A 26,010-nucleotide genomic window follows, 5' to 3' on the forward strand; every position below is an offset into this window, starting at 1 on the left:
AGAGAGAGAAACATCAGTGTGAGAGGGAAACATTGATCGGTTGCCTCCAGAGCATGTCCTGACCAGGGATTGAACCCACAACCTAGGTATGTGCCCTAATCAGGAATCCAACCTGTGACCTTTCATTGTATGGGCAATACTCCAATCAGCGGAGCCATACTAATTTTTAAATGTTCTCACTATCTCTATTCTGATTAATATATATCTATCCTATTAACCTTGAAAATACACGTCATTATTTTCTTACACTGCTTAATAACAATAATTATGTTATCGCTAATGTGTTTTGAGTCACGTACTTCAGGGATTAAACTCAAAGTCCTTTGTGAACAGTCATCACCAATTCACGTGGCCTTATTCCTTATCACCTCAGTTCATCGGTCACACTGCTGATACCATCTGCCCTCTGAAAGTCACCTTTTCATCGCTGTTGACCCCCACCTGGCATACTGTCTGTAGGGAATCCTTTTCTACTGGCGAGAAGTTCTATCTTTTATTTTAACTTAAACAGGAAGCCTGTGTTTGTCTGGACCTCACAAGGAAATCAGCCCCTCTTTGCCTTAGTTTCACTTTCTGTAAAAATAGGTATAATTAACAGTCCTTACCTTCTGGGCTTGTTGTGAGGATTAAATGAGTTAATATGGGAAACATGAAAACATGCTTGAAGTTTTTCGTACATAGTAAGTGCTCAATAAATGCTAACTGGCAGCATTAAATAAAAAATCTAGTTTCAGACCCACGATGTAAATACTCATTTGCTAGCTCTTGGGGTGTGCCTTTGGACCTCCGTTTTCGTGTATTGGAAATGATTCGATGACTTATAGGATTTGTTCCATTGTAGTACTGAAGGCAGTGAGGCGAAAAAGACCATGAGCTTTGAAGTCACACTGTAAGGGAACAGGAAGCACCATTAATAAGAACTAAAACGAAAAGCAAACCCCTGGTTTTCTGGCCCCGGTTTGAAAGTCTGTTACCAGTTTGACTTTTTATTTTTTTTAATTTACTGACATTGATGTAAATAATGGCTGACAAAACTTTTGTTTACACCCCACCCCCCACCCCCCAGGTAAAGACCAGCCACCGAAAGCTGTAAAGCAAGATAAATTATTCTCTCCAAATAAAAGAAAGCCAGAGTCCATGAGTGGCCAGCGGTCGTCCAAGAAACGATGTGGGGACGCGCGTGCGGAGTCCCCCGTGGGCTTCGGGCACATGAGCACTCCGGGGTGTGTGTTAAGCAAGTTGTTTCAGCTGCCCACGCCACCCCTGTCCAGGCACCAGCTCAAGCGGCTGGAAGAGCACAGATACCAGAGTGCCGGCCGGTCCCTGCTGGAGCCCCTGATGCAGGGGTACTGGGAGTGGCTCGTGGGAAGAGTCCCCTCCTGGATCGCCCCGAACCTCATCACCATCATCGGGCTGTCCATAAACATCTGCACGACAGTCTTATTAGTCTTTTACTGCCCTACAGCCACAGAGCAGGTAAGGAATTTCTTCATGACGATGACGCACATGTGTTACATGCCAGCAGCACCGTCATTGGGGTTTCTAGGTCAGTCTAGCTAAAGATCAGATACTCTGACAACTTCTTGCCAACTCTTTTCAAATATCCTGCTACGTAAGATATTTTAATAAAACTTGCTACTGCAACCTACCTCATACACTATGGGTACGAGAAACCGTAAGTAGAGGGTGGACTCTGATTCTGGTAGGTAAATTAATGTTAGTGGGGATTAACACGTAAAACGTCCCTTTTAGAATCAGTAAATCTCAATTCTTTACAAAAGAGTTTTCTTTCTTTTTGGGGGGTTGGGGAGGAGGGATGGCTGAATACAGTCTTAGCAGAGTTTAAAATAATCAGAGAGAGCAGTCTGCGGTAGCGAAATGCACCCTGTACATCAGTCATATCCAAACTGCTGCCCTCTTCCTTCCAGGGCGATTGTTGAATATTGCTCTTCTCTCCCGTAAACACAAGTGGCTGGTAGACCTCCGATATCTTGGTGATTCTAAAAGATGAGAGAAGTGTAAGAAAAAGTCAGTGTCTTGTTTCCCCTGCTCTGTGTCCCGCCGTGGCTGCCGTTCAGAAAGGAAGCAAGGGATTGCTTGGGGACGCCCTTCCGGGGCCACCTCAGACGCAGCGTCTACTGCTGCTTCCTCTGTTTCCCTCTGAGCTCATTACTTAAAACCAAAACTGAAACCAGGACCCTTCATCAGAATGGGTACATTGTGTACCCATTGGTTTTAAAATGTCCTCGTCAGAAAGTGAACTGCGGCAGTTAGGCAGAGGAAAGAACCAAACGTGTGTGGTGCCCGTATTAATCAGAATGGTTGGTCACACGGAACCCAAGAAAATAGAAGGTGGTTCTCAACTAAAGATGTTAAAAGTGACCCTGAACCATACATAATGTCATAATGGGCACACATTTCTTGTATGTTTTAAGTTTGAAATAACAATTTTCTAAGTAGTCGTGTCATATGATTTGTCCTTACAGGTGAAATTGTCATCATCTATCCTTTTCTGTTTTCATCAATTCATAGTTGAATTTTTTTCCCCAGAGCTCATTTCCCCCTCATCCTTGAATAACTAGTTTAATTCCTCTTTGACTACACAAATCCAGTCCATCCAGATTGAATGGACATATTCTGGTTTTTCCTCATTTTCTTAACTATCGTACTTTACATCAGTCCGGAAACTTATAAAACAAAAGCCAGTCTAACTTTACATATGATGGGGGACGGTTCCCAGGGCAGGCACTAAAGGCTCACGTAGAACAGGGCGGGATGGAGAGGGTTACTCGGGTGTGACCCACTCGGTAGGGGCAGGGCAACGGCCAGTTCTAGGAACCAGCTGACAGTAGGAGGGGATTTCCCGGAAGCCACCTCTGTTCTGGCCGGGGCCATCTGAACCTGGCCAGCAGGCCCTGCAATGGTCAGGCCGGGACCTGTCATGAACTAGTCTCCTCCTCCACAAGTATGTCCTTGGATTCTTTCTTTTTAAAAAAAAATATTTTTATTGATTTCAGAGAGGAAGGGAGAGGGAGAGAGAGATAGAAACATCCATGATGAGAGAGAATCATGGATCGGCTGCCTCCTGCAAGCCCCACACTGGGGATGGAGCCCAAAACCTGGGCATGTACCCTGACCTGGAATCGCACCATGACCTCCTGGTTCATAGGTTGACACTCAGCCACTGAGCCACACCAGCCGGGCTGTCCTTGGATTCCTTATTACCTGTGCTTTGAGCTGTTTTACAAGTAGCTTACTTGAGGTCCTGACAGCTACTTTCAGAGGAATTTGGTCCAGATCGCCCACATCTTTAGAGATACAGAAGAACAACAGGGAGGTGGGTCAATTCCAGTAAAAGCCGTCCAGTTGTACTGAGTTTGTATGTTTTTTGTTTTTGTTTTATATTTCAGAGAGGAAGGTTACAGGGAGAGAGAGATTGAAACATCAATGATGAGAGAGAATCATTGATCAGCTGCTTCCTGCACACCCCTCCTGGAGATGGAATCCGCAACCCGGGCATGTGCCCTTGACCGGAATCGAACCTGGGACTCTTCAGTTGCAGGCTGACACTCTATCCACTGAGCCAAATGGGCTAGGGCTAGGATGGACTTGTTTAAGCCAGTGTTTCCCACATGAGTTTAGCATGGAAGGTGTGTTTTTTTCCATGTAATACCTGTAAACATCTTGAAAGATACAATTTGGGAAACACGGTACTACATTATTCATTCATTGACTCTTAGAATCTATAGGTTAGAAAGAATCTTGTAGAAATTACTGAGTCTCATCCATCATGGGATTTCTGTCATGTCCCTGGGAAGTGTAATCCAGTTTCTGCTTGAGCACCGGTACTAATTAAGGAATTTAATTCTTTTACAATTTGGATGGTTTCAGAATGTTTTTCGTTATGTAGCACCTGGATCTTCTCTCCCAGAGCTTCCAACCAGTAGTGCTTCTCTGGAAAATGAAGATAAAGCATATTAGCCAACTATAGTAATGAGTGTGTCTTAACAGTCTTGCTTTTCTTGTGTTATTGCGCAGGCACCTCTGTGGGCATATATTGCCTGTGCGTGTGGCCTTTTCATCTACCAGTCTTTGGATGCCATAGACGGGAAACAGGCGAGAAGAACCAATAGTAGTACTCCTTTGGGAGAACTTTTTGATCATGGTTGTGATTCACTATCAACAGGTACTATTGATTTTTTTAAATATTAATGATTAATAGTGACAAAGGGGATGTGACGAACAATGTTAGAATAAATAGGAGGTTTATGGTGGTATAATGGTTATCAGAATGGTGATTTTATATAAGTTTTAATATTTCCAAAAAGCTGTAAAACTGGTTAATGTTTGTTCATTATTAGCTGTATTGGGAAATTTAGAATTTATATTAATTTCCACTAAAGTTCTTTTTAACCGGAAGTATTATTGTTTTGGCACCAGTTATTTGAAAAAATCTTAGGGCCTTGTTGTCATCATCAAAAAAATCTCATAAATTATAGATGTGAGTACAATAGTGGAAGACTAGGAAATTCCTAGTCTTTAGATGGATATTTTGTAGATATTTAAAATTATATCGTAGATTTGGGGTACAACTATGAGAAAAGGACTAGAAAAACACACTAATGTGCTAGCGATAGATGAGTTACTGTAGTTAGATTATAGGTGATATGTCTCTATTTGTACTGTGTGTAAAGTAATATCTCAGTACCTTTTTAGAGGGCAAAACAAGAGATTTAGGAACTAAATGACAGTTGCTAGCTAGTGTTCACCACCACCCACACACTTAGTTTTAATTAGTTCTTTAGTTGGTTTCTTGTCATTTGGCATAGCAATGAAAATATTTTAAAAGAAAAACAAAACCCTCAATAGTTTTCCCTCGTGGACTCAGATTTGCAGATGTGGGTGCACGTTAAAGTTACTGTTTCTATGTATCCTGACAGCAGAATGATAGGTATCCTGTTTTATTTTAAGTGATAGTCATTTTTGCTCTGTAGTTTGAGTTCGAAACTTTTATAGGGAAGTCCGTAACGATATCTGCTAAGTAAGAAAAGACGGCTATCCATCTGAAACAAGTAGGTCCCTTTGTGAATTATTTTTTTCTTTTATTTTTTAAAAATATATTTGTATTGATTTTAGAAAGAAAGGGAAAGGGAGAGAGAGAGAGAAAGAAACATCAATGATGAGAGAGAATCATTAATTGGCTTGCCTCCTGCACACCCTACACTAGGGATTGAGCCTCCAACCCAGGCATGTGCCCTGACCGCACTGACCAGGAATCGAACTGAGACCTCCTGGTTCATAGGTCGACGTTTAACAACTGAGTCACACCGACCAAGCTAGTTTTTCTTTCTTTTTGACTCTGCCTTGTCTTTTTTTTTTACTGCTCATCAGTACACTATCACTAAGTTGGGAGAAAACTCCAAAAAAAAAAAATGCTCAAGTATTTTAGTTGCTTTCAAAAACTTAGGTTTCGCTAAGTGTGTAGAGCAGGGATCACCAACCGGTGGTCCGTGAGGTCCAAAAGGTTGGCGACCGCTGGTGTAGAGAAAGAAAAGATTGAAATTACAGGCAACCCTACCTGGTTTGGCCCAGTGGATAGAGCGCTGGCCTGCGGACTGAAGGGTCCCGGGTTTGATTTTAGTCAAGGGCACATGCCCGGGTTGTTGGCTCCATCCCAGTGGGAGGCATGCAGGAGGCAGCCAATCAATGATTCTCTCTCATCATGGATGTTTCTATATCTCTCTCCCTTTCCCTTCCTCTCTGAAATCAATAAAAATATATTTTTTTAAAAAAAGAAGAAATTACAGGATAAACTATAATGTAAAAGATGATATCCTTTCTTGTTTATCATTGATAACTGACATTGTACATTTACAGCGTCTTTCTTTTGCCTCTAAAATGATTTCAGCTGAGTGTGGGGCCTTCTTGTGTCTGTTCTTGTTTTTTTTAATCCTCACTCAAGGATATTTTTCCATTGATTTTTAGAGAGAGTGGAAGAGAGAGGGAAAGACAGAGAAATATTGGTGAGAGAAACACATCGATTGGTTGCCTCTTGCACTCGCACCAACCAGGGACCAGGCCGGAGAGGAGCCTGCAGCTGAGGTTCGTGCCCTTTCGGTCTACAGGCCAATGCTCTATCCACTGAGACAAACCGGTCAGCACCGTGTTTTTTTGTTCAGATTGTTCAGGTGTTCATTGTGATCTTTCTTTTTTGATTTTTTTTAAAATTGATTTCAGAGAGGAAGGAAGAAGTAGAGAGAGATAGAAACATCAATGATGTGAGAGAATCATTGATCGGCTGCCTCCTGCACGCCCCCTGCTGGGACCGAGCCCGCAATCCAGGCATGTGCCCTGACCTGAATTGAACTGGGACCTCCTGGTTCATAGGTTAATGCTCAACCACTGGACCACACCAGCCGGGCCTGTGTTTTATTTTCATCTATGAAAATTCATTTTCAGGAAAGAAAAAGATACTTAAAAAGAGCAAAGAGCAACTCTAATTTCTAAATATCGTAGCTTAATAAGGTTTTATTCTTTTTGCTTTGTTTTATTTATGAATCTATAAAAATATAAACTCTTGGTAATTTGATTGACATGAGCACACCATATAGGTTATTACTGCCAACAAAATGCCCAAGAATTTAAAAAAATACAAAAATTCCTTCAAACTTCAAAGTGAATAGTTCAGTGTAGTGATCCATAAATATTAATGAGTAAACCAGTCTTGGAATGAGGTTAAGGGTGGAATTGACCAACTAGTGTTTAATTAAGTATCACAGATCATATTTATACTGTTCAAGTTAATCTTTTATTTTTTTCATGGTGTAAGATTAAAAGAGAAAAAACTTGAAAAAAGACTCAGAATACATCATGAAATGTCAAAATAAAAATCTGATGGTAAATGATAGAACATCTTAACCTAGTCTCTAATTAAGATGAATCATTAATGGAGTTTTGAATATTAGATCCATAATGAATTTAGTTGTTGAGGTTTTGAAAAATACAGTGTGCATAGAAAGTCAGGGTTCCCTACAAGTTTAGTTGAGATGACTTTTGCTAAACTTATTTAAATATAATTTAAGATGTTCTTATGACAGTAACTAAATAATTATTAATATTTTGGATATTAGCTAAGAGACATGTCTCAATAAAGGGGTTTAGAAAACATGTTTAAGGCCCATTGTTAAGATGTTATTTTTATTATAAGAGACAATAGTGGATGTGAGTGTCCAATTGAAGACTGTATGCATTCATCAGCAGTTTAAAAGTGGTCAGTGCTCAGAAAATATTTAAAATTTCTGATACTATTTTTAAAAAGCACTATTTGAAAATATTATCTACCAATGTTTTTTTTCCTCAGACTTCTACGATCACTTGGTTTGCCCTAATTAAGTGATGGTACTTTTTACTAGCTGGATTTCAGTTTGTGATTGGTATGATCTCAAAGTTAACTTTCAGGCCCTTAGTTTGAAAAGGTGTCTGTCACCTAGCCCTAATGTATTCTCTTCCCCTTTAAGTAAAGCAGCATCACCCACATGGTGTGAGCCCCGGGGGAAGGGAAACAAAAGCCCTGGGAGCAGGGGAGGAGGAAATGGATGGTGTTTGTGGGCATGACTTGCTCTTACAGCTTTCTGTTCTCCAGCCTTAGCGTTGTCCTGGTGGCGTATTCCTTTGACAGAATACATACTTGGAAAACTGCAGGCAGCACCACATCATTAGCGCATCAGATGCCTGTAGGGGAGTGGCAGGAGCTAGGGCTGGAGAAGACCCAGAAAGTCCAGGGCCTTTGTCCTGCCCAGAAATGTGAGCTTTGATCCTGGATCTGTGGGGAACCTTTGCAGGGCCTAACACAGGGTCAGTCCGACAGCATTCTGATGGTGGATTGGAGTGGGCCGTGACAGAAGGAAGGAGACCCCTTAGGAGGCATCAGCACAGTGAATGTGAGGAATGAACTCGCACAGAGACTGCTGTGGAAGAGGAAGGGGGAGGTTGGAGATTTAGAGGTAGAAACTGTAGGACATCTCTGTCTGGATATGGAGAATGAGAGGGAGCGGAGACTGGCATGGCTCCCAGATCACCTTCTCAGGTGGGTGGATGGAAGGTAGAGAAGGCACTACAGGAGAAGGAACCTTTTGAGAAAGAGAGAGGAAGGGAGGTAGAGAGAGAGAAACACTGATTTGTTGTTCCACTCAATTAGGCATTCACTGATGGATTCGTGTATGTGCCCTGACCGGGGATCGAACCCCAAACCTTGGCATGGGGACGATACTCCAACCAACTGAGCTACCCGGCCAGGCCTGAGGAGCCTATTTGAAGGGAGAGTTCCATCTAGAAGCTGTATATGGGGGATTTTAGACGTCGGATAGGATAAGAATAGCAGAAAACATAGAAAGCAAACCTAGAAAGAAGCCCATGAAATTGAACAGCGGAGTAGGAGGAGCCATACCGGAATGGATTTTGAAAGAGAACAATGCTAAATGCTGCCAAGACTCAGAATGAGGACAGAAAAGTGTACATTGATTTGGCAGTGTGGGGCCAGCAGAGTGGTTTCTCTGTAGTGGGGACAGAAGCCAGATTGTAGGGGTGACACGTGGAAGGAATACGTAAGCGCACAGCTAGCGCAGGCCACGTACAGAATGGGTGGCCGTGGTGGGAAGCAGCAAGAGAGAACGTGGCTCAAAGGAGGGAGGGTTTTATATTTTGTAAAAGTTAATTCCCACTAATTTTTAATGGGAAAGATCCCAGCATACAAAGGAAGTTGACTAGAGAGGAGAGTAGGGTAAAGACAGGAGCGACTGGCACTGCCTTACAACAGTGTGAAAATTACAGTGGGATATTGAGGCCAGTTTGCGTTTAACATCTCCATTCAAATTAAATAGTATTATAAGGGATTGGTTTTGATTTGGGAAAATTGTATACTATTTTCTGAAATCCTGCATTCACATTAAGGCAACACTGAATTGATATTTTTAAATTAAAAGTAAGTTACCACCTTCATAGAAATATGCTGCCAATGCTTTACATTTAAGAAGATATTTATCCAAATGCCAGGGCATATGGAGTAATAACGGTATTTTTAAAGAAGATCTGAAAACGCCATGCTGGCGTTCCCATGTTTTGCGAGAGCAGGTAGCAGAGGAACATTCTAAGGAAGCTAAGTCTGTCGTGGAGGAGAAAGCCCAGAGTTTGTTTTGTTTAATTAGGAAGGGCAAGGGCAACCCTCAGATGTAGTTTAATAAAGAAATTTTTTAAATCCCTTCTTCTTATTCAGAGGAAAGTGGAAGCAGCCTTAGGCCCCTTAGGGATTTTATTTTTAAATACTTTAATTATTTTGATGTTTACACACATGAAAAAAACCACGAGGATTTCTTTTTATATACCATAAATTCAGGTTGCTATACCTTTAATAACCTTATAAAACAAAATGTTTGCCAAATTAGAAATTTGTATTTGTTTTCCTTAGTCTCCTAATGTCACTATTTTTAGTTGCTGTTAAATGTGCTCTTAGTACCTTGAATGAAGAGGCCCAGTAATTTAATTCATCCATTACTAACTCATTTCCACTCAGCGTCAAGTATTGTGAGTGGCCGGTGTGAGCTGTACCTGCCGGCACTTTACCCTGGTCACAGGTAAAAGCCGCCTTGTGCAGGGAGCAGTGCCCACCACATCCGTACCCCTGGCCTGTCCTGGCGGTGCTTCTGGTCTGAGCAAGTGGAGCTGTTGGATGAGTACTGCTCATCGGACCCTCCCAGGCCAGCTGAGCCCGTCAGGATCGTTATTATAAGCCTGGATAGGAAAGGCTGGGGAGGGAATAGGTTTAGAGGCTAGAACTTCGTAGAAGGATTGAGTCCGTGGGAAAAGATAAGAATTATGAGTTGAAGCTCATTTGTAAACACTTGTAAAATATTCTTTAAATTGTTTGTCAATTATATTAAATGCAAGAGTTCACATTTCCTCTCTTAAGGTCTAAACTCTCCGTATCCAGGTATTTTTAATGTATAACATGTAGGTGTCAGTGTAGAATCATTTTAATAAATTAAATGCTTAGACACCCTAAACAATCCTTAATGAACTATATTTATGCAAACCGTGGGCCTTAAAAAATCTTTAAGATAGAACTCTTTCTTAAATTATCATTTCAGAAAAAACAACCTTCGTTTTTTTAAAAAAAAATCTATTTTTATTGATTTCAGAGAGGCAGGAAGAGGGAGAAAGAGATAGAAACATCAATAATGAGAGAGAATCATTGATCGGCCGCAACCCAGGCATGTGCCCTTGACTAGAATTGAACCTGGGACCCTTCAGTCCGCAGGCCAATGCTCTATCCACTGAGCCAAACTGGCTAGGGAATAAAACCCCACAACTCTGAAGTTACCTTTTCAGGAGGAAAAAAAAAGAAAGTAATTAGAGTAAATTGAACTCAGGCCAGTGTGTCTTGCCTCAAGTGTCCTCTCCAAATGGCCTCCTCTGTACATCAGCTTGGGCAAGGCCCTAACCTTCATGGTCCTCATTCTCTAGTGTATAAAGCAAGAGTTTGGGATTAGGTGACATCTAAGGTTCTTTCTGTGAGTTCATTAAATTTACAAAGATTACTTCCAGAGTTCTTGTTACTTACAATTATGGCAGGTAGAGTATTTTTCTTCACTTTATTACATTTTTTTCTATAATAAAATGAAAAAAATTAATAGGCTATGTATTCTACTGGTAGTCTGACAAATCCAGTTCACCTTCTTACCCAGCTAACCTCTAAAGCAGAGCTAGGGAACCATTTTTTCTGCCATTAGGGCCATTTGGATATTTATAACATCATTTACTCAATATTATTCACTTAATATAAATTTATGTTGCTATGAAAAAAGCTCCTAGGTTTATTGAATTTCAGGTCCCGCCTGCGGTTCCCTTGGCAGGGCCAGACCAAATGATTTTGCGGGCCTTATATGGCCCGAGGGCTGGAAGTTCCCCACCCCTGCTCTAAAGAATAAATAGTTGAAAACCTCCTAGTCATTAAAAACTATTAATGTCTGATCCACTTCCTGTGCATTGGAAATGAGGAAATTTCTTGTCAAATGCCTTGATAGGATCTGGATCTGTAAATGTTTAAGATTTATCACGTGGATTATTGAACACCAAAGTTTCCCTTTAGTTTCGGTTTTCCCGTGTATTTTTTCTCAGCAATGATTCACTCATTTGGACTCTGCCCATTTTATCAAAAAATCATAGATAATATCCTAAAACAACTATATGAATGTAAAACCTGAGTGCAGTTTGGACTCCGGATCAGCAGGTGAAATTGTGGGCCTTGATCATTAGCACCCCTTGGTTCTTAGGTTTGATTGTGACCATTTTATTTGGAGCCTGTTCTAAATCACTAGCTTTTTTCTTTTTTTAATTTAAATTCTTTATTGTTTAAAGTATTACATGAGTCTCCTTTTACCCCCATTGACCTCTCCCCGTCCACCCCCACCCCCAAACTAGCTTTTATCTTGTCACCAAATGTTTTTTAGCGATTGAATTGGCTGTTTTATTTATTGACCACTAGTAAACATTTCCAGTGTAGTAGAGAGTGACAGCTGGAATTATGGGAAGAGAAAGCGGAGAGGATAAGATTCTGGACTAGAGATGATCAGGAAGCAGAACAATGAAAAGGCCGCTTTGATTTTTGCTCTAACCAATTCCTAAAGGTCACCCTTCCCCACTCGCCCTTGCCCCTTCATGTGTTGATGTTACTGAGAGCAGAGGTAGGGCGAGGTGAGTGTGGGGTAGTGAAGGGATGCGAGGTATCCGTGGTTTCCCAGACACACAGATGTCTGTACATTGGGGCTGCTGGGAAGCATTTACCACAGGCCTGTCCAGATAGGTCCTGGCGCTCACGGTACCTACCTCCCAGACAGTGTGATTATTTGGCAAGCAGTAGTCACCATTCCTAGGTCATTGAGAGCTGACTTGTGTTTTTAGTCCTAGTGTTTCCAGCTGCCGATTTACAAGCCATTTATTCAGTGTTATGGTTTTAATTTTTATGCTTTGCTACTATTTGGATTTGGGTAAGAAATGTCCATGTATGCATGGGAGGACGATAGTATTGTATAAATCATATTGTTGAAACTTTAGATGTCTTTATAAGGAGAATGCTGCATTTTAAATCTTGCTTTGTTACCTGTTTTAGTAGGGCTCTTTAGCAGAAGCTCTGAGTAAAGCTATTTTGAAATGTTTGTTTCCTTATGCATAGATTCGATGTTACAGAGTCCCAGATCATAATTATAATATGCCAGCTTCTCACAGGAACCCTGGGACCTTGGTTCTGGAACTCCACGGTAACTGCTAGAATATTCATGCTGTCCAATGAACAATGGCGTGAACTCAATGAAGACAGCACCTTTGTCATGCACAGAGTAATTAAACAAAAAAATCAAAAGTCTGGTGGTATTTCACAGGCAAACAGGTTATTAGAAAACGAATAATTTTAATATATAATAGGGCAATAAAAATCCACCCTATTAAACAGAATTTTTTAAAAATAATATTTTGATGATCTGATGCTAAAAACAATTCTCTCTCCCACTTACCTACTGTAACCAATATTATTTTTGCTCTATGTAATATTTTTAAAAAGCAAATACCTTTCCACCATGAAATAGAATTCTTTGGGTATTTATATTTTGAAAACAATAAAGCAAGCAGAGTTTTTGTTAGATACTTAAGTCGAGAGAGCTTTTTATAGCGATGTAGAAAAGATTCCATTTACTCTTTTCACTTACTTAGCGTATCATTTAAGCTGTGTAGTACTAGTGCTTCTGCTTCTGTGTGCAGTAAGTTTGTTTATAAAAAATTAATGTTACAAGCTGTTCTCGCTTCTATTATGTTTAATATTTTCCTCTCTTGTGCTTTTAAAACTAAATATCTTTAGCTTTCCTGTTACTATAGTCATCCTTTGACTACTTTCCTTTTTAGGTTGTGCTTTTTAATATTAAATACATATTTCTGTAGTTAATGCTAAGAGTAAGAAACGTATCTTTTTCTTCATATATTAGAAGTCTGATTTTGACCTTAGGATTTTTAAAATTTCAAGATTTATTAGGAAATGGTTTCCCACTAGAATAGGCCAGAATCCTTCACACTTTAGAATGAGTTTATTTACAAGAAAAATAGAGCTTTGATTCTGTTTATTTTGTAAATCTATTCAGTGGCAGTAACGATGACTTTGGGACAAGTCAATAGTGAGGGATATTCTACAACTTTTTCTTTTTCATCAAAAAAATTTGGCATGTGGAGAATACTGAGTACTCTAGGCATGTTTTAAGAACAAAACTAAAGCCATTTCCAATTGACTTCACAATATATTTTTATAATTATTTGTGGAATTCCCTCCTGGGGTAGAATCTTGTGCCTCGTTCAGGGTGTCACCCTATAGCCCTCCTTTACTGTTCACCTGTCTTTGGTACTTTCTCCAAAGATCTGAGGCTTTATGCTCACTGCACTTGTCTAGATTTATAATTTTCCATAGCTCATCTGTTTCTATTAATTACATTCACCAAAGGTCACTGTCACCACTGTTCTTATGAAATTCATAGTCAAGATATGGACTATATTGTTTACTTTCCCTGTGTTTATCTGTGATAACTAAGTGCCCTATATCCTATTAATTACATTCACCAAAGGTTACTGTCACCACTGTTCCTAATGAAATTCATAGTTAAGATATGGACTATATTGTTTACTTTCACTGTGTTTATCTGTGATAACTAAGTGCCCTATATTTAGAGGTCCCTCCTATTAAAATGTTTGTGGAAATTAATGCATTTTCATTGTAACATGAAAGATGCTTTTCCTCCACATACACTGTCTTCCCTTTCACCAGTTGCTGCGAACCTGCAGATGTCTTCTTTTGCTTTTAGAATTTGTCACTTTAACTGATTTGCTCATTTAAATAAAATTGTCAGATGTGCTTATTTTTTCTTACAGAGTTCAGGGGAAAAATAAGCTTCACAACAAGTGGTTATTTCTAATTTGTTTCCAAATTAATTTCATTTATTAGCATCGAAACTTCCTATGCCTATGTCAGCAATTGCCTATTGGGCTGTGCCATTTTAGAGAAAATTGTGTGAGAAGATGAGAAACACCATCCTGAAACGTACAAACATCTCAGTGATAGCAAGTTAAACACCGTGACAGACGTTTGTCCCTGTTGATTCCTAGTCTAAAATTTAGGAGAGTTTGGTCAGCATTGTGTAGGAACAGCACTTACTATCTCTGTCATGGGCCCGTGGAAGTCATTTTCCCTATCTTACTAAATGTCTCACCTATAGGATGGTGGTACTAGGTCCTGCCTCCCAGCATGATTTTGAAGATTAAGAGTAAAAAAAATATAGTGTGTTACCTATAGTGACTGGCATATAATAAGTGGTCATTACCATTATTACTAATTTCAGACCTATGTTAGTAACTCCCGATGGTCTCCAGGTTTCTTCCGGAATTGATTGTGCTAGTGTGAGCGGGAGAATGCGCCTGGGAACCCTTTATTTAACTCCAAGATGATCACTCAGTGAGGTGAGAGGACTGTTTTCCAAGATGGGAAGGACAGGCTGCCCCTTAGCAAACTTGGATCCCTCTTGGAGGGCCTGCTCTACGCTAGCCCTTGGCCATTCTCTTCTTACTCAAAGTCACTAGACAGGTTATTTTTTTGTTTTTGTTTAAGTCTTCAAAGATAAAGATCCAGGTAATCATTCACATGGTAGACAATACTGTTTTAAATAATTCAGCTTACCTCAGAAATAGACATTTAGACTTCCTCTGTACATGACACTTCAATTTAAAACACTCCTGGTTATCACTCAGCTGTACTGGTAATACTTATTTAGCATTAACCTAAGCTTGCCATGCCCAGTTTGCCCCTTATCAAGGGCAGGAAGTTAAATATCGGAAAGCAGTGTATTGCATTTCGAGCTAATCTTTACTCCAGGCTGCCAGTCCTTACCCCACCCATGGTATTTCTGGTAACATACATAAGGAATGCCTTATTCTGGTTATGCATGTTCCCTAGCACCTCAGGTCCATTTATGAATAATTGCAAATCTGCAGTTAATAGCAGTCTAATCTTTGAATAGGATTCCAGGCACCTTCAATGACTTTGAATAAAATGCTTCTTTTGAAATAATAGCTCACAAGTCAAATTGTACAAATCTAGGTTTCTTTGACTTAGTGAATTTAGCCCTAGTGCATGTGTTAACCAAGCTGGTAGCCAACCCAGATTACAACACAATTATATTTGCTGTGTAGAGTTTAACAAAAAAAAAATTATGTTTGCAGATTTGCAAGTGTATCTTTGAAATGCACACAATACGTAAAACATTCTGGGCAAAGGTGATTGGTGATTACCATGCTTATCAGCCCTCCCCGAATGTCAGTTAATCCCCTTCACACCCTCACTTAATACTGAGTTGTCTTGGAATTCGAACCAAGTGCATGTGGTAGGTATCCCAGTTTGGGGCTTTGTCAAGGTCTTTCATGTTTTCTATTCTCTTTTACATTTATCCGAGGTACAAATAATTGCATGAGGTTCCCTCCATTTTTATTTTGTAATTCTATACTTCTGGCCCTTCCCCTCCCACAAGGCTACTTCATATGTCCAGCAAAATGTTGTAAGATGCCTGCCCTCCACCCGAGACAGAGCCGAACATCTCTGACACCTGCTTAGCCTCCTGAGTCTGCTACTGAGTGTAATTTTCCTTATTGGCAACACCACTCACCAGGTCAGCTCTACAGATTCTTTTTAGCCTAACCCAGTCCATTTCCCCCCCATAAAAAATGTGTATATCGAGATAACTGCATCCCGGTATGTTTGCAGCTTCATCAGCTTGTTGAGAAACCATTCTCGAGCACACGAAGATCAGGTTTTTCTAGCGGTGAGAGGCCGGTTTCAGCCTAGCTACTTGCTGTGGGTGTGAGAGCTTCCGACCCTTAAAACTGTTTGTTCTCAGTGTCAGCTTTAGAAATGAGTGCTCGGCTCTGCTCCGGGAGTTGAACCCCCTGGCTGCTGTCGATACCTATTTTTCTTAGACTTAAAAAACAAGCTTACTTTCACAACATATAAATTACTCACTTTGTTTAAAAACTAACATCATAAAAAAGATACGTAGTTAGTGGTCTCCTGCCTCCTCTCCCAGCGGGCTGGTTCCCATGCTGCCCTCCACTAGGTAACTACTGTTCTCAGTTTATGATTTATCCTTCCAGCAACTTGTTATAGAATTAATGGCAAAAATAAAAAAATAGAATATCTTTATATAGAGAAAGTAACATATACACGATCTAGAACATAGTTGTTTCTTTTACCTATTATGTCATTAGTATGTGTATGTATCACTATGTAGGGAGCTGCCCCACTCCTTTTTAAAAAGCTACCAAAATTTCTGGGACCACACCCTCATTTCTAATTTGCTATTATAAATAACACGGTAAGGAAGCACCTTGTGCGAACGGGGTGTGCAGGCGTATCTGTAGGGTAAGTTCTCAACATTCAAAGGCCTTTGGATCCAGGCCTCCAGGTCTGACGAAGTGCCGGCAGGAAGGGAACCCCAGTGTAGGCTTTGCTCCTCAGTCTTTTTGCCCGTATTCTTTTTTCCAGACTCTCGGCCTTCTCATTTCTGCTGCCCTGTTTTTGCACCACGTTTGCCTCTTTTTGACTGTACGATCATTCCCAGCTACCTCGAAGCTAACTCTTGGCTGCTTTCAATGTCTTCTTCCCAGAAACCTTTGGGTAGTTGACCTAATAAACATGAGAATTTGACAACTGGGTGGAACTTTTTTCACCCCCGTACCATGGAAGGCCTGACATGAGGCTGTCTAAAGGGCAGTCCGTTGTCCAAGGTCTCCGTGGTTTTTGCGACTAGTGAAAGCTCTCCATTTCTCCCGCTGGATACTACAAAGCAGTATTTCAGGATCTCGTGTTGCACAGCGGTCCAACGCAATCCTCTGCTTGACACTCAAAATTTAATACACACACTTCATTTTTTCTTTTTGGTTGGAAAGGTTAAGCTCTAGTTTTCAGCCCAACCTCAGTCAGAAACTTCCTTTGGAAAGGAGGGGTTTTTATTGCTCTGTGAAATTCATCAAATTAAATGAAAAGGCTCTGGATTTTATTTGATTTTGCTCATAACAAATTTGTGACACCTCTTCCCCATTCCTCAATATTTGAGATTTTTGTCGATTGTGCATGATAGAGGAACGCTGCTAAGCTTGCAACTAATGAACTTGAAATTGTTTTTGAGTAATTCTGCTTTTTTGGCTTTTTGTACCTAATCAGAATTGATGTGACTGAAGTGCAAATCTTCATAATAATCATGCATTTGCTGGCAGTGATTGGAGGACCACCTTTTTGGCAATCTATGGTAATTTCGTTCACATTGTGTATCCCGTGTCATGCATGTTGTCTTTTGCTTGTGTTTCTAATACAGGATAACACGGTTACAGGGTGAAATGTAAAATTACTTTGTGTTTTTTTTCTGAAAACGAAAGGCTCATAGCAGTCGGACACCAACTTCTCTCTAGGGCCTGGTGGGTTTCACTAGCCTTCTACGTGGTGCCTGAGGTGCCCCCAGGGCTGGTTCTCAAGGCGCTTTCCAATTATGACTTGTCACTCTCCGATGATGACTTGTCACTCCATTTTACTAGTACAGCCGAGGAAACAGCAGGGAGCGTGAGATAACCAATGACGTGGTTAAATCGGCCCTTTTATTCCATTTCTGAACTCAGTTTTTTGGTCATATGCTTAAAGCCGAATGGTAGGTTTGGGGTAGGAAGTTAGCTCTGGCCCCCAAGCAGAACCGATGCTATTGAAGCCAGTGCCATAGGGGGTGTTTGGTGTGTGGTTTTTTTTAACAAGCCACGCCCTAGGTTTTCAACCTGACCTAAACTCTAGGCTCCCCTCCAGTCCCAAATTCTCTCCCAGAAACCTCTGGAAGAGGGACTGTGATATGTGTGCCACGGAGGCTCAGACACAGGCTCAGGAGCCCGCCTGCCTGAGTCGGCCCCAGCTCCCACCTCCTGTGGGAACGTCACCTGTCAGCTCTCAGCTGCTTACTTCCTCCTCTGTACAGTGAGGGCAGCAGTCCCGACCCCTCGGGTGATTTTTGTGGATTAAATGAGTAAATATGTGTAAAGCACTTAGAACGGTGCCCATCACACCATAAGCCTCAAATGTTGCTGCTCTTACAGTTAGAATGTACCCTCCAGATCTGAGCCAAAGTAGTTTGTCCTCCCTGGCCCGGTTCACCACGGACCGCTCCCACCACCCGTGCAGAGGATAGTATTTGTCACTTAGTAGGTGTTACCTTACCAAAAAGATTGCTTCTATGCGAACATACTTCTTAAAAACCAGGTTAATTTTAAGGTATAAGGGAAGTTTACCGAGCAAGAGTTTTCCCTCACCTAAGTCCCTTTATGATGGTAAATTAGATACTTGAGGAAGTGAAATTAACACACTTCCCTAAGTATTTATTGCCAGAAATTATTTAATGCCCTTTATTTGGGGGGAAGGGGGGGGAATGAAGGATGAAGGGATAAAAATAATCTATAGTCAACAAGAAAAAGTTTGAAACTATTTAGTCATGTACGTAATATGTACGTAATATCATTCAGATTCACATCTTTCCTACACGCAGTCTCGAAGCCAATACGGTCTTCAGTGAAATCTGACATCTATAGCTCTCGCTAGAGAATTTTACTACTTTTGCTCTCCACTAGGTTAGTAGTTATTTTTTTATATAACTGCGTTTTAAAAATAACTCAGCCGTAGAGGAAAAATAATTCAGCCATTTTTCTTTTCCTAAAACTAGATCATAAAGCCTAAGCGTAAAGCCTACCCCCACTTAAATTTGTTATACGGCTTTGTGTTTTATTCCAAAATCTCCCCCCCCCCAAATTGTTTTGAATATCTTAAACATAGATAAATAACCATAGTTTTAGCATACTGATGACAAAAAGGAAATGGGATTCTGGCTTGGTCATCCAGAAACAAGCCAGCATCAGGTATGTAGACCTGTCCATCCAGTTACCTCATCAGTACGAAGCACATGGAGCACTGTTGTACGTGAAGTTACAGACCCACTTGGGCTACACACATCCCCTTATCCTTTGGCTTTTGCCTGGCAGTAAATTTGCTGCAGGTATACTTGTTGCCTTTTTTAAATTAGGATTTATACACACATCAGAGATGTAATTTTTTTAAAGGATCAAATATTTTGTCCTATCTTTATTGATAATTAAGAAAGTATAATCATCCTTTTTTATTAAGTGTTTGACAAGGAACTCTCGGGCTCCAGGCTAACCTGGAGTTCGCAGACCCCCCAGTCCAGTTTCAGGGTTCGGGAGGTGAGTAGCAGAGGGAACCCCTCTCCCCCCCCGCCCCCCGCCCTGTCTTATTCGCATCACCGGTCCTCCTGTCACCATCAGTGGATGAAAAGGGAGGACTTCACATCCTCCCTGTTTGGGGGCGTAGAGAAAAGGTCTGTGTTTGAGCGGACGGCCCCCAGGAGAGTCCCACAACTGACTGCAGGCCACTGCATTTCCCCGTTTTCTTACTTGGCCCTAAGCATTTATGGCTGAACATGTTCGCTCAGGAAAGAGCACTGTGTATAGTGTTCCCACTTACCTGTGCGCCAAAATGGAGAGATGGTTTGTTTAGGGCCTAGATGTGAAATTTTCATCTCTTCTGAGGTTGATGTCATAAAACGGAAAATGCTGTCTAAGTCCTCATTCAAAAGCTTTTACTAATATTCAGAAAGCAAATTTATGGCAAACAAACAAAAACAGTGCAGAGGCCTTCATAACGCTGATTGCAGGAGGTCAGCTGCCGTGCAAAGGTAAGTGGTTCGTGTCCGCTGCTTATGGAGCACACGTTCTTGCTGCTCTTCTTTCTCTTCAAAGAGACCAGTTTTTCCCATTTTGTTTTGTTTGGTTGGGTATTTTTTGCCTTGTTTTTGTTTTCTTTCTTTTTCTTAAGGAAAAAATACTTTTATGCACAAAAGTCCACTAGGGCGTGCTTTACATGTTGCAAGAAATAAAATAACACATTTTTGTGTGTGTATTGCTTCCCAAAGGAATATATCCGTTTGGAATGCCTGGGAACTATCTGTTATCTTATCACTCTTTTGAAATAGGGGGTGAGGGACATACAACTTTGAAGGGGACACACAAATAATCCCCACATGGGTACTCTCACTGGTATTTGATTCTCGTAAATGTACTAGTTGATTAAATGTGTGTGTGTATTAAGCCATGAGACGCCATATTCATTAGGTAGAACTGAAGACATGGTAGTGTAATTTATATCTCATTCTCAAAGTAAAAGACTTAAGAAGTGCAGTTTTTCTTAAAGGTGGACACTAATGTTACATTGTCTTTGCATAGAATTCACTTGTATTAAAAGTATTTACAAATAGTCATAGCCCACATTCTTTGGAAGAAAGTATCTATACTCAAAATAGTATTTTCTATTTTTGCTGAAATTTATAGAACCTATAAGAACACTTTATTATGCTCATAAGAAAACTAGTGTAACAGTTAGTAACCGATATTCTACATTAACCCAAACCATTGAACCAAAACATGGGTCCATTGTCAATCTGGCAAATTGAGGGTTTAAGATCTTTTTTCCACTTCCACCCTTTCAAACATAAATTCCTTTAGATTGGTATTACTTTGGATGCAGCCAGGGAATCCAGAGGGTTTTTCCCTGGCTGTGGGGCAGGCCCCAGGCCCCAGGAGAGCTTGTCTTGTCCTGGCCAGTCTCCGAGGCCCCGAAGCCCTGGAGGCCTGAGGTAAAGGTGTCTTCGCGCAGCTTTCTGGCTGCTGCTGCAGAGTGGGTGCACTGTGGCCACTGTGGATGCGTCCCAGGAGGACAGAGAGAGCCTGGGAAAGACAGTGTGTCCACCCTCCCTAATCTTGGGTGTGAGGTGCCAGCGGCGACACTTCTGGTGCTTTTTGTAAGCGGAGCAGTTGGTGCCGATTTTGAAGGCTCGTCACCGGGAGAGGCTCAGGATCCCGCTGGCCCCAGCGTTCCCTTCACTCGGCCTCCGATTTCCTGGTAGTCCCTTCCCTGTTCCTTCTCAGTGGGGACCCGTGTGTCCTTACACGCTCGCAAAACTAATTCCACATGGAGAGTAAGAGAAAGGGAGAGCTTCACCCAGCAGGTGCGTACGGAGCCCCTGCAATATGTGGGGCTCTAGAGAGAAGGTAAAAATCAACTCGGACACGGCCTTACACCCAGGAGCTCAGGGTTGGTGCGTGTGGCCCTCACATGACGGGTGAACAGCGCCCTCGGCATGTTTCTGGTACTTGCTTCTGGGCCTGCTCTTGCTCACTTTGGGTCCAAGCCACTTACTAATTTGCCTGGCTTTGCTAATGTTTCTGCTGCTTCTCTCTTCTTTCAAAAGGCAACCATTTCCATGATCCAAAGCATTTTCCAGATTTTAAATATAGCTGTGACGCTGTCCAGCCCAGCTGCGCACAGCTCTCTGCACGGCCAGCCTTGGCACTCCTTCCGTCCGCTGGCTCGCATTCAGGCGGGCCCCTTAATGCCGCGCTGCTTCGGAAATGGGGGAGAGTGTAGGGTTTCCCTCTTGCCAGACAGGTCCTTTGTCCCGAGAGCAGAAAGGGAGCCAGCCCGCATTTGGAGTGTCCGCCAGTGCGTCAGGTTCGCACTGCAGCAGTTCTAGTTTTCTGAGCTAGAGCAGAAAAATCTCTTGGAATTCAAGCAGCCATGGTGTTGGTTTTCTCGTTTATGGAAAACAAGTTTTGGATTGGTCTGTAGGGTTTGGAGATCAATTAGGGAAGGAGGACCGCATTGAGGATGGTCCAGGGAGGTCTGGGCTTGATTTTTAAGTTGACCTATTTCATGTTAGAAGCGTAAACACCACCACAGTGCAACTTGAAGTTCAAACGGTTGATTCCAACTTTTTTTTTTAGAGTTGCAGTTTTGCAAGAGGTCATAGAGTTGTGTAAACAAACAGAGGTCTTAAGAATTTTGAAGAAATTGAGGAGCTAAACATTAAGAATTATATCTACTAATTTTACTGCAGTTTTATACATATGAACAAATAGAAAATCTCAGATTTCCTATTTGGTTTTAAAAGTGTAGGCAGATGGCAGCCTAAAAAGCGTCAGCAGCCCTCATTAAATTGTTTTCATTGTAAAAACTCATTGCCTGCTAAACCTGGGCTTTGGGAATCTTGTTCTTATAGTCATTTGTTTCTATTTTTAGACTCTTATCATTTTATTGTTGCTTTCTTTCCATCTATATTGGACAAAACTTGAAACTTTAGAAAAGCTAAAGGGGAGATATAGGAAGGGAGAGACTCTTAAATGATTTTAAATATTAATGCAAGTATATTTCATTTTAAATCGCGGATCTGTATTCGCAAGATTAAATACATGATCTCAGTCCACTCAGCCGCCCTTGTTTTAAATCAGCCCCTTTCCTACTGGGATGTGCTTGCCATGTTTGTCCCCCACACGTGAACGCCTTCTTCCTTGCCCTCTGCTTCCTAGCTGCTTGTATCCTAACAGTTTGGCCTTGGGAACTCGTCTGAGTAGAACTTCTGTCTTCCATTCTCCAGTTTACAAATTTTTGTTTTCAATCCAGTTGCGAATATTTTTAGTCTTTCATCATCCATGCTTTATCGTAACAATGAGTAACAAATTACGGATATAGAGGTAGAGTTAAAAAAATGCACAAAGAAAAAGACAGAGAACTCTTCTTTGATAAAAACACCAGGAGACAGCCCAGTTCACTATTGCCAGACTCCTGGGATGTGTTAAATGAGCCTCACTTAGCTTAAGACTCAAATTAATAAAGTTGGTCCAGTTATTTTCTTTTTAAAGATTGCTGTCAGCAGTGAGATTAATTTCTGTGTAGCCTCGTCTCTTCAGACTTGTTATGTTGCTCATGAAGGAAAAGAGAGAGGAACTTCCATTAGTTTAAGTATTTACTAGACTGGGGGGCATGGAGAAGAACATACCAGAATATGAATTGAGTATGACTGTCTGTTTTCCTATTTCAGTTTGTATATATTTTAATTGCTCTTTCTCTCTACCTATTAAAGATTCCAGTGCTGAATATTCAAGTGAAAATTTTTCCTGCACTTTGTACTGTCGCAGGGACCATATTTTCCTGTACGAATTATTTCCGTGTAATCTTCACAGGTGGTGTTGGGAAAAACGGATCAACAATTGCAGTGAGTATCGCTTATGCTAGGACTCAGGTGTGGGGGTCACTTTGTTTTTCATTTGAATTATATGAAATCGCCCGGCCAGCATTGCTCAGTGGTTGAGCACTGACCTATGAACCAGGAGGTCACAGTTCAATTCTGGTCAGGGCACATGCCTGGATTGCGGGCTTGATTCCCAACAGGGGGCATGCAGGAGGCAGCCGATCAATGATTCTCTCTCATCATTGATGTTTCAAGCTCTCTCTCTCCATTCCTCTCTGAAATCAATAAAAATTGTATTGAATTATATAAAATCACTTGTCAACTAGGAGTTTCCACTTAGTCTTAAAAATAGTAATATCCCAAACTTCAGCTTTATTTATACGTGCATACAAGAATATGCTTATATTTGTGTGATATGCACAAACTTTTATGTACTGTGTTTTTTTGTATGTTTTTTTTTTTAAGTATGGCCTGCTTTATAAAATAAGCCTGGCCTCTTAAAAGTGAACTCAGTTTGTGCCTTCCCAGCCCGGGCGGCTGCTTTTCCTGAGCTGTTCTGATGCCCCATTGTAGGAACTGTTGGCTGTCAGATTCCACGAGGCTCTTCAAAGCGGGAGCTGGTCAGTACTGAATCCCACTAATCCATCCCCTCTCTGCCTGACAGGGAACAAGTGTCCTTTCTCCTTTTCTCCATATTGGGTCCGTGATCACATTAGCTGTGATGATCTACAAGAAATCCGCAGTCCAGCTTTTCGAAAAGCATCCCTGCCTTTATATACTGACCTTTGGTTTTGTATCTGCTAAAATCACCAATAAGCTTGTGGTAAGCACGAACGTTTTTGTTTGTTTTTAATTTTCATCTGCTTCTGGTTTTAGGGCCGTAGTTTTCGTTCCATAGTGTCCTGAGAAGTTTAGAGTTTGCTCTCCTCCGATCAGAATCTCCTGACATCAGTCTGGGAATTGTTGGGATCTTCTGTGAAGCGACAGTGAGATTACCAGGAGCTCCTTGAGCCACCGTAGTTCTCCCCTCTCTCCACAATTTCATGTGCTTAGTTTGCTCACCTGCATTCTTCAGTCTCAGTCTAGACACTCAAATCAGGCTCCTGGTGAGACATGTGCTTGGGGGCCCAGTTGATGGGGGAGCCCTTTGGTGTGTAGCTCTCACACACACTTCGTGTTGTCAGGTTTTTAGATTTGGAAATTCAACACCTGTTGCTAAAGAATTCTTGAGACCTGCTGTTCGAGCACAGTGCTGGTTTTCTGTGTAGCTCACCATCGCTCCAACACGGAAATGCCCCGCCAGTGATTCTCTTCCTTTCCTAGGTGGCGCACATGACGAAGAGTGAAATGCATTTGCACGACACAGCCTTCATAGGCCCAGCACTTCTGTTTCTGGATCAGTATTTCAACAGCTTTATCGATGAATATATTGTGCTTTGGATTGCCCTGGTAGGTATTGTATTTCATGATGTGGGGGCTACTTATTGTTTCAGTGGGCCAGTCCTGAGATCCATCTTGCAATTGTAATGATTTGGAATGTCAAAGCCTCATTTATAGGACTTTTTGGGAGTTCTTTGTGGCTTCATCTTTGAGCCATTTTTTGCATTATTTTTAATTCTGCCTGCATTAGGGCTTATCAATTTCATATTTCTGACTGTAAAGCAGGAGTTGGCAAACTACACCCAGGGTGCCAATGGCCTGGTTTTGAAAATAAAGTTTTATTGGAACACAGCCATGGCCATGCATGTATGTATTGTCTGTGGCTGCATTCATGCAATAATGGCAGAGTTGAGCATTCGTGACAAAGACCGTGTGGTCCGCAGAGTCTGAAATAATGACTGTGTCTCTAAGAAAGAGTTTGTTGATCCTTGTTGTAAAGGAAGAATCAGTGAGTTCTGAGATGTTAAATTGTATGGAATGGAGGGTGACTCTGAAGAGAAGGGGAGAAAGCCAGAAGCCACGCCTCTGCACTGTCGAAGCTGAGGGCACCCTACGCAGGTCAGGTGACTCTAATCGTCATCTCTTTTCGTTCCAGGTCTTCTCTTTCTTTGATTTGATCCGCTACTGTGTCAGCGTCTGCAATCAGATCGCATCTCACCTGCACATACACGTCTTCAGAATCAAGGTCTCTACAGCTCACTCGAACCATCACTAGTGGTGGCATCGGTGTGGTATAGGAAACTCGTGCTTTCTGCAGGAAAGAATCTGAACATATTAATGAGAGTGGGGAGGACAAGAACAAGTATAATTTATAATAATCAACGTGGTATAACTTTTATCCTTTGTTACTGGTAACACTCCTTAACGATCCTCTGTGAGAATGGGAGTTTCGAGTCCTGTCCTGTATATTGTACATGTTGATGTACAGGTTTTGGCCAAGTGAGCGTGCGGGGAACAATGCCATGTGCTTGTAAGCTCTCCTGGATTCAGAATAAAATTGTCATGGGGGCTGACCCCCTGCAGTGGAGATTTCTTAGGTAGAATATTTGCAGGCCAAAAGACGGTTGCTTTATAATTTTAACAAATCATCATCGTTTAGTGACATCTTTGATTCATGTCTTCTCAAGCTTTCTTTGCAAAGGAGCTCAGCTCAGGAGCCGATGTACCCCACTGGCGTGTGAGGGGGAGCTAGTGACCAACACCCGGAATTCAGAGGGAAAGGTTTCCTATCTTGACATCGTGGAGGAAGTCATTTTTTTATTGCTCAAGAAATGAGTGTGTCGTGGGCTGGGACCCTGTCAGCATGCGGAATAATGTACCTTTGTCGATTCATTTTATTTTTTTAAATAAATATATGATCTGAAAGCCA

At 41.3% G+C, this 26,010-nt stretch overlaps 1 protein-coding gene and 1 long non-coding RNA gene across 2 annotated transcripts; both read left to right on the top strand.

Annotated features, from left to right (window-relative positions):
* The first annotated feature begins 373 nt into the window (after nucleotides 1-373).
* On the top strand, nucleotides 374-26,010 carry CEPT1 (choline/ethanolamine phosphotransferase 1). Its single transcript, XM_015563526.1, has 10 exons — nucleotides 374-476; nucleotides 1,067-1,476; nucleotides 4,039-4,199; nucleotides 12,270-12,311; nucleotides 17,297-17,381; nucleotides 23,094-23,225; nucleotides 23,866-24,024; nucleotides 24,525-24,650; nucleotides 25,237-25,326; nucleotides 25,769-26,010. Exons 2-10 carry the CDS (start codon nucleotides 1,138-1,140, stop codon nucleotides 25,820-25,822), a joined length of 1,188 nt encoding a protein of 395 aa, XP_015419012.1. The 5' UTR covers nucleotides 374-476; nucleotides 1,067-1,137; the 3' UTR covers nucleotides 25,823-26,010.
* Nucleotides 17,391-20,541, top strand: LOC107182962. Its single transcript, XR_001513730.1, has 2 exons — nucleotides 17,391-20,306; nucleotides 20,420-20,541. It is a non-coding gene; the product is annotated as an uncharacterized LOC107182962 (long non-coding RNA).

This window comes from Myotis davidii, unplaced genomic scaffold (assembly GCF_000327345.1).
Source record: "Myotis davidii unplaced genomic scaffold, ASM32734v1 scaffold217, whole genome shotgun sequence".
NCBI classification, from domain to species: Eukaryota; Metazoa; Chordata; class Mammalia; order Chiroptera; family Vespertilionidae; genus Myotis; species Myotis davidii.